General features: G+C 35.0%; 1 protein-coding gene across 1 annotated transcript; it reads left to right on the top strand.

Annotated features, from left to right (window-relative positions):
* The first annotated feature begins 3,783 nt into the window (after positions 1–3,783).
* On the top strand, positions 3,784–9,023 carry hmox1a (heme oxygenase 1a). Its single transcript, XM_038268221.1, has 6 exons — positions 3,784–3,915; positions 3,990–4,039; positions 4,139–4,250; positions 4,348–4,563; positions 8,129–8,401; positions 8,563–9,023. The coding sequence occupies exons 2-6, from the start codon at positions 3,990–3,992 to the stop codon at positions 8,722–8,724; spliced, it is 813 nt and encodes a 270-aa protein (XP_038124149.1). The 5' UTR covers positions 3,784–3,915; the 3' UTR covers positions 8,725–9,023.
* Positions 9,024–9,184: the final 161 nt, after the last annotated feature.

Genomic DNA, 9,184 nt, shown 5'->3' with positions numbered 1-9,184 from the left:
GCAATAAGAAGTGCCTATTTCACCCCACTGAAACTAGAGATTATAATGCAGAAATGCAAAGGCGACGGAGAAGATTGTTGCTCTAGTGAATGAGTAAGTTTATATGAAGTGTCTATGGCAGGCCGCTTCTACATTTACTAAAAGCACTCCTATCTCTTGTTCTATTCGTAGACCATAAGAATATTCATGATCAAAATCACACTCTTAGTCCTAATTGTGATAATATATATATATATATATATATATATATATATATATATATATATATATATATATATATATATATATATATATATTTATTTATTTATTTATTTATTTTTTGCAGAAACGGGAAACAAAAATAAAATGATACTATTAATAATTACGTTTTATATATCTAAAAATGTTTACACATTTTAAGTGGCCATTCTGACATTTATCAGCTTGACTGAAAACTAAATGCTGACCAGACCTGAAATTAATTTCTAGACATTCAGAATGTTTATTCTAGATGTGGAGAGTTTAATTTTGTTTTAAATGGTCATTTACACAAATAAAAATGTTGTTTTTTTTTCAGATATCAGGAATACATATTCAGTAAAACTAGAACATATCAAAACGGCCTGTTGTTACAGTGAAAATATTACAGGAATATTCTTGAATGGTAGTACATCAATGTATTTATTTAGGTGAAATCTTCTGGCAGCAGGTGAGGCTGAAGAATAAAAACGTTGTTCTGATATCTAGAACCTGTGAATCATCTCATGCGTCCCTCCTCATGTTGATTGAGTCTCCTTTTATACAGTAAAGTGTCTGTTTGCAGACAAAGGACATTATAAGTGGCCATCAGTCCCTTGAATTCCTTCAGGTTGTGCCAGTAGGCTCATTAGGTTGTTATTTTCAAGGGAATCCTAACCCTAAAGTGATTCCCTTTACCCCGTGAAATTAATGAATCTTTTTAGGTGTAATCTGAAAATAATTTCAGTAGTTCTTAATGTACTGTAAATATAACTAAATAAAAATAAAATGATTAGCATCTTGCTCCTATTAAACATAGCAAAAACAAGTAATCTCATTCTCATGCCCTGTCAACTGACTTGTAGAATCATCTCACTATAAATATTTAATTCTCTGTGAAAAAGTTCCCATCAGACATGCAATGTTTATTTTAAAAATCTAATGTGTCTAGTGAATAATGGGGAAAAAAATAATAATTAAGAAACCAATTCTTTAGATATGTTAGCCTTAATTCTTACTAATCACAAACTGTTGTAGTTCCCAATTATGACCACAAGACGGAGGCTGTAAACCGTTCTTAGTCACATTGTTTTATTTCAAATTAGTTAATGTATTAACCTGACAACAGCCAGATGCATGTCTCGCTCAGGCGGAGCGAGACATGCATCTGGCTGTTGTCAGGTTATTAATGTATGCCCTTAAAGTATAAAATAATGTTGTTGTTTTTTTATTTATGTTGCTGTAGCATATTTACTTTTAATTTCACAGATTGTGATTTTTTATTACATGTGTCATGTGTCAACCATTGGACCACAAGAGGGCGACAAGACACTGTTCTCGACGCAATTAATTTATTCACGAGTAAGTTGAAGCACATTTAGTACAAAATTAGTTTTTATATGGCCATGTAACTAAACAAAATTTGAAAAGTCCACATTACCAAGTTTTTTTACAATTCTTCACATCAACAAATGGGAAAATATTTGTGCTTATTACACTTAAATTGAAAGAAAATGTCCATAAAAATACATTTTTTATATATTTATAGAAGCTATATTTTCTATATTTTTGGGGGGGGGAAATTAGGAAACAAATTCTTTAGATACGTGGTTGATACGTTAGCCGTGATTCTTACTAAAAACAAAATGTTGTAGTTCCTGGTTGTCACCACAAGAGGGAGGCTGTGAAGTGTTTTTGGTAGAAGTTAGTACATTGAAGCATTAGTCTTGATATATTCATATAGAGAACAAATACTTAAGAAGTCCATATCACTGAGTTTTTATTTTATTTTTTTATAGTCTTCTGTATAAAACAATTGGAAACTTTTTCACCTCATTATCACCACAAGAGGGTGGCTATAAACTGTTCTTGGTCAAATAGTTATATTTAAAATTAGTTAATTAAAGCCTTTATAGTATTGAATTATGTTTCTTTTTAACTGATGTTGCTGTAAAATATTTACTTTTATATCACAAATTGTGATTTTAATTTCATGTGTCAGTAATTTCAGGAATCCTCTTTGTTTATCAAACTTTTAATATCCCTTGAAAACAGTTGTAGTTGCAACCGTTGCACCACATGAGGGCGAAAAGAAACTGTTCCTGTCATTATTTATTTATTTAAAAAGAATAAATTGAAGCCCATATAGTGCCTTTTATTTGATAAATTCTGTTTTTAATTACATCCGTCCACATAACAAAAACGTTTTGCTGATTATACTTATACTGAGGGTGGGGGGGAAATGTCCCTAAATATTTATTTTTGTATTTGTATTTATTTTAGATATATTTTCTATATTTATGATAGATATATTTGGAAAAAGTAACAAATTCTTTAGATTGTTAGCCTTGATTTCTTACTAATCACAAACTGTTGTAGTTGCTCATTGTCACCACAAGAGGGAGACTGTAAACTGTTTTTGGTCAAATTGTTTTATTTATAATTCGTAAATTAAAGCCTTTATAATATGCAGTTGTTTTTGCTTTTTTCATTTTATATTGCTGTACAATATTTACTTTTATATCACAAATTGTGTGTGTATTTACAATGGTGTATTTTCACGAATCCTCTTTATTTACCAAACTTTTAGTATTCCTCGTAAACAGTTGTAGTTGCAACCTTTGCGCCACAAGAGGGCGACAAAAAACTGTTCCTGTTGGAATTAATTTATTTAAAACGAGTAAATTGAAGCACTTGTAGGACAAAAATGGTTTTTATGTGGTTATATAACAAAACAAATATTTGAAAGTGCACATTACCAAGTTTTTAAAAAAAAGTTTTACATCAATAAATGAGAAAATAGTTGTTCTTATTATTCCTATATGAAAATAAAATGTCCCGAAATATTTGTTTTTGGTTTTTATATTTATTTTAGATATATCTGCTATATTTATAATATAAATATATGTATTTATATTATAAATATAAAAATTTATATATGTATATGTATATGTATATATATATATATATATATATATATATATATATATATATATATATATATATATATATATATATATATATATATATATATATATGAAAAAATTGTTAATTAAAGCCTTCATAGAATACAGTTTTTAGGCTTTTTAAAATTTTAATATTACTGTATAATATTTATTTTTATATCACAAATTGTGATTTTAATTACATACGTCAGTATTTTTAGGAATATTCTTTATTTTTAAAAACATTTAGTATTCCTGGTAAACAGTTGCACCACAAGAGGGTGACATGACATTTGTCTTGCAAGAAATCATTTGTATAAAATGAGTAAATTGAAGCCCTTTTAGTACAAAATGGGTTTTTATATGGTTATATAGGATATATCCCTATTCTACAAATAGACAATATTTGTGCTCATTACACATAAAAAAGAAAATGTCCCTAAATATTTATTTGTTTTTATATTTATTTTAGACACAGTTTCTATATTTATTAAAATAATAATTTAAAATTGTAAATTGACTCCACACCTCTTTTGAGTTTTTGCCTCATCATGTTTAACCATTTTTGCTTATGTTCTGCTTTGTCATTTGAAGCTGCTGCCTGTTCAAAACATGACACAGAGGTATCACTTCCCCCTTGACTCGGCTGCTGCTACAAGAGGATGGTATAAAAAGAGGACTGACCATTGCAGTCTTCACACAGAGGAGATTACTTCTGCTTACGGACAGGACTGAGGACTGCAGATAACCTATTGTAAGTATATTTTACTTAATTGATTGTAATTGCTTTAAATGAGCTATATAAACAGCTTAATGTTATCTGCTTAGATGGAGACCTTGAAGAGTGCAAGGAAAGAGGACTCTGGTGAAACTGGCAGGTATTGTGTAAATTGATTCTTAAAAGGTTTTTTGTAAGGATTTAGTAAAATAGAAGATAAATAATTGTAATTTTTGTTTTTCTTTTGTCCGGTCTTCAGTGACTTATCTGAACAGATCAAAGCCGCCACTAAAGAAAACCATGTCAGAGCTGAAAACACACAGCTGATGCTTAGTTACCAGAAGGGACAGATTACTCTGCCACAATACAAGGTAAGGTGATCATACTGAAAGATTAGAATCTTTCTCTTGGTTTATCTTCCTTCATGTCTGCCTAAAAATGAATATATTTCCCTAATGTCCCCACCAGGTCCTGCTGTGTTCCCTCTATGAGATCTACAAAGCTCTGGAAGAAGAGCTGGACAGGAATTCGTCTCATCCTGCCGTGGCGCCCATTTACTTCCCTCAGGAACTCGCACGGTTGGAATCCATTGAAAGGGATCTGGAGTATTTTTTTGGCCCGAACTGGAGGAACCAAGTGATAGTCCCTGCAGCTACACACAGATATGAACAGAGACTGAGAAAGGTGGGTAAAAACTGTAGGATAGTTGAAAAAAGGTAACATCCAGGGGCGTCTCTAGGTTTAAGAGACAAGGGTGGCTCAGCCCCTAGAAGGGTGGCTCAGCCCCCCCGAATTTTTTCAGTGCACCTGCTAAGGCGTTGTCTAAGACAAGGGTGTAACTTTGTGTTGAAAGTTGGTGGGGACGGCTCATAAGGAAAGGGAGGTCCCTGCGCGACGCCTTTTTCTTTTTGTTGGAAAGGATAAAGCCAAAAAAATGCGAATAACATTTATCAATTTAATGCTTACAGTTGAAAACATAACTGTTACAATATTCACTTATATATTTTGTGCAAAAAATATCACATAAATCTAAACAGACAGTTCAAATCAAAGAAATCAAATAAATATATCAATTTTGTAGAACATTTATTGACAGTCAATTTTGGGTCACTTTTTAAAATTAATTTACTTTTAAACCAGGACTCGGACAAGATCTTATGGGACCTTAAGCAGAATATGATTAAGCAACTCCGTCTTTCTGTCAAGAACATCCACCAGCGGGGTATCCAGGGGGGGATTTACCATTAGGCAATACTAGGCAGTTGCCCAGGGCCCCAAGTTCTGGGGGCCCCATAAAACTCTGTTTCCATGTATGGTTAATACAACTAATCCTTATTTGTGCACATTAATAATGTTTTTGATAAAAATCCTTTGGCTAAAATGCCATCAGAACGCTGATAAAAAGAGAGGAAAAAGGGACAAGGAGAGAGGGACAAAACCTAGAACAAATAATGGATGTCTATTCTATTAACATTTCTCTATCTGTAGAATGGGGCTGTTTTATGGGTTTTCTTCTCAGGGGGCCCCCTGCCTGTCTTTGCCTAGGGCCCCAAATTTCCTAAATCCGCCCCTGAGGGTATCAATACTGATTTGATCGAATCTGGGAGAGCGGACTATGTTCAACCATCCATTTTCTTTACCCTTATCCCTCAGTGGGATCAGGAGGTGCTGGTGCATATCTCCAGCCAGGTTCTGGGTGAGAGGTGGGATCACCCTGGACAGGTCACCAGTCTGTCGGCAGTATGTTCAACCAGCTTAAAAGTAATCGGTAATCAGATTTATTGTTTGCACTTTTACTAAGTGAACTTTCTAACTCCCTTAAATCTGAAATTCCAATGCCAAAATTGTTTAAATCTTTTATCTTTGGACCCCCTGCAGAGTGACGTCACACCTGCAAGATCCTATCCTTACCTTCCTGCTAGATTGCAAAAAGCAGCTTGCTCATGAGTTGTCAACATAACACGCTAAATCTTAAATGAACGTGTAAGGGGCGCAGTGCTTGCTACTGAATGGCAACACTATCAAAGTCAGGAAAAAGTTTTAAGTAAAGCCGGGATTAAAACAGTAGCTACAAGAAGCTTCAAATAAAAGGTGTTCTTTATGTTCAACCTAAACACCAACTCCGATAGACCATCAGTAGAGCAGCTGTTTAAATTAATCAATCACTGCTGCGAAAGCTTATAGCAGTGAAAGCTAATATACCACAGCCATCACTTAATAAACGCAAAATAAACAACCCTCTAAAAACGGAAAACTGTAATGGACTGAAAGTCCTGTTTTTTATGTGGGAAATTATTTGCGTGTGTTTTAGTATAATTCTGATATATTGGCGCTGTTGTCTGTTTCTATGGCAACGATACTGAATGTAGTGTAGCTTAGAGACCTGCATGGGTCGAGTTTTACCAACCCGCACCCGCCCGAACCCGTTAGGATGACTACCGAACCCGACCCGTCACCCGCGGATATCTTCAATTCAAATGTTATGGGGAGAGGTTGGAGGGGGGTGATGGGGAGAAAGCGAGAGGCAACAGATTCTTTTTTCTGAGTTTTTTTTGTCGGGGTTTGTGGACGGTGAGCAGCGGGGAGAACTTTTTTTATTTTCTTTCTGAGGAGCGGCATGAATGGGGTTTTAATCAGATATACACAGCACCGAAAGCAAAATACGTGTACAAAATATTGGTGGGGACTGTCCCCCTACCGGTCAAGATTGGTGGGGACTGTCCACACCAGTCCTTAAGGAAGTTACGCCTATGATTGTTCAGATTAACTTGTCTTCTTTATGGCTTTTATTCGGTGCTTTACTGCATTTGTTTTGGGAAAATATGAGGAAAAAATAAATACAGAAAAAAATATATATTTTTTAAAATCGCAAAATAATTATAGGGTGGCTAATGCCAAAGAAAGGGTGGCTGAAGCCACCCTTAAATAGGTCTAACGACGCTAACAGCACCATTAGGGAGGTGTTTTCTGGCAGTTTTAAAAGTTGCATGACAGCATGTGGCATGGGATCGATTTATATTAATACAGTTTTCAGGTCGAATGGTAAAAGGTTTTTCGTTATTAATCAGAGTCCAGGAAAAATCAAAACCAATTACTAGCTAAGCAAATGAAAAACTTCACCATTATAAGCGATGCGTTGTTTTTTCTTTTGTTTTTATTTTCTACATTTTAGTAGTCAAAATAAAAAACGTATGTAGAATAGTGAAAGGTTTTACTACTCTGAATACAGCTTAGTGCCTCCCCTTAGGCTGTGCTACCCTGGGCAGAGAGCCACATTGCAGGGATCAACAGGTTTCCACTAAAAAAACTGAAAAAACAATGCATTATGCTTTATGAATTCTAACTATACAGTTTTACAAATAATCACATGATGCCCTCTGTTGAGAAAACGACTTAAAAAAGAAACCAAAATGTTAAAATGTAATCAAAACACCCTTCAGAAAGGTAAACTTATTATTAGTTGCAGTTGCTCATTCAACCATCATTACCTGTTCACTGCAATGTTTGATAGGAAGCTGTTTTTCTTTTGTTTTGTTTTTTTACATTATTTTTAAGACTCTAATGTCCTTCATTTTATTATTTTAGAAATTACGCAGGTAGGAAAGGTCAGCAGGGCCGCCACTTAAACCTGTGACAACCAGTATATGGGTCATGCGCTCCACCTCTATGCCAAAACAGCACCTAAAAAGTTTGGGTTTTTTTAGGACTACAAGCTGTCCAATAAAACTGTTAGAAATACATCAGATACTATTTCACACCCAAATGCTCCATTTAGAAACTCCATTCCTCAATTCTACCCCAGATAGTTACAGTGAATGCTTAACTTTTGCACCAAATTAACACACACCTATATATACATAATTTACTATTCAAAGCAACAGTAGGATATTGAAAAAATATTTTTTTTTTATGCTGCTAAGATAACAACAGCATTTATGTCTTCATAGAGTACCTATAGCACTTAGGACTGAAATTTTCCTAAAAGTCTTTTTTTCTTAAAATGTTTTCCTGTACAGAAACTATAAGCTTCTTATGTGATTTCACAACAGTGACTATTTTATAAACACTATTCCCCTTTATACTGGAGAATACCCCTCTAGCCCTTAGTTTAGCCTTGTATTTGTATTTTAATTTATTGTATACTTATCCTCCTTTTACTTTTAATCTGTGCTGTTATTTTTGTGATTGAAATATTTTTTATATTTGGACATAACAATGAATGTAGCTGGGGTTTTGGTCCTATTTTTAGATTGGGAAAGAGAAGCCTGAGCTGCTGGTTTCCCATGCCTACACCCGCTACCTTGGCGACCTGTCAGGCGGACAAGTGTTGGGGAAAATCACCCAGAAATCTTTGGGCCTGAGCAGCAAAGAAGGGCTGTCGTTCTTCTCCTTCCCTGGTGTTAGCAGCCCCAACCGCTTCAAGCAGCTGTACAGGAGCCGCATGAACAGCGTGGAGCTGACTGAGGAGGCCAGGGCGGCGGTGCTGGAGGAGGCCGTGGCGGCCTTCGAATTAAACATCCAGGTGAGGAGACAGATTTCCAGGTGGGGTCAATAGTTTAATGACGGCGGACAGATTAAGCAATCACATCAGATTAGGCAAACAGGAAGTGAAACTCTCTGCCTGCAGAGCAAGCAGTGTCCAACTTGCTGAGTTCAACTAACATACATTTTATTTCCTTCTAGGTTTTTGATGACTTGCAGAAAATGCTAAGCATCACATCTGAAACGGACCAATCAAACGGCCACTCGGCCGACACCAGGTTCTCAGGGTACCCCATCCTGCAGTTCACAGTGGGACTGTGCGTTGCCCTGGCAACTGTTGGAGCTGGGATGTATGCAATGTAGAAATGGGGCTTTAATCCTCCAAAAGCACATGGAGCACTTTACAAACTGAGGGAATCAAGATTAAGGTCTTAACTTTAGCTGTACAGCAGGACTGGAACTTAGAGCTTGTTTTGCAAAATGATAAGCAGGGGAGTTTTTTTTCTTTTATATGAACAAGTCAAATGTATTTTTTGGGGGGAATTTTATGAGATTTATTGACTAAAAGCAACATATGTAAGAAACTCTGAAACTAAAAAAATGATGCATGACTTTTTAAATTTGTTCAAAAATAAACATTTGTAAAAAGATGTGCAATTCCATCACTGCATTCATCTGTGCCTTATGCAAATCACAACCAGTCCTACACATCAAGTCTATTTTTCCCTCCCCAGTCTCAGTAATTCTGACTTTTTAATTAACCAGAATCCTTTTGCAGCTTATGCAGTTAAATAATTGTTGTTCTGTTAGGTCTTCAACAGGT

Source organism: Cyprinodon tularosa, unplaced genomic scaffold, assembly GCF_016077235.1.
Source record: "Cyprinodon tularosa strain WSP-4 unplaced genomic scaffold, ASM1607723v1 ctg699, whole genome shotgun sequence".
Classification (NCBI taxonomy): Eukaryota; Metazoa; Chordata; class Actinopteri; order Cyprinodontiformes; family Cyprinodontidae; genus Cyprinodon; species Cyprinodon tularosa.
Note: the sequence above shows the minus strand (reverse complement) of the source record. Positions and strands in the feature narration are given on the sequence as shown.

Excerpts from the sequence above, each read along its gene's own strand:
- hmox1a (XM_038268221.1), top strand. The coding sequence starts at position 3,990 with ATGGAGACCTTGAAGAGTGCAAGGAAAGAGGACTCTGGTGAAACTGGC. Across the intron at positions 4,040-4,138 it reads GACTCTGGTGAAACTGGCAG|TGACTTATCTGAACAGATCA; the intron begins GTATTGTGTAAA and ends TCCGGTCTTCAG. Across the intron at positions 4,564-8,128 it reads ATGAACAGAGACTGAGAAAG|ATTGGGAAAGAGAAGCCTGA; the intron begins GTGGGTAAAAAC and ends TCCTATTTTTAG.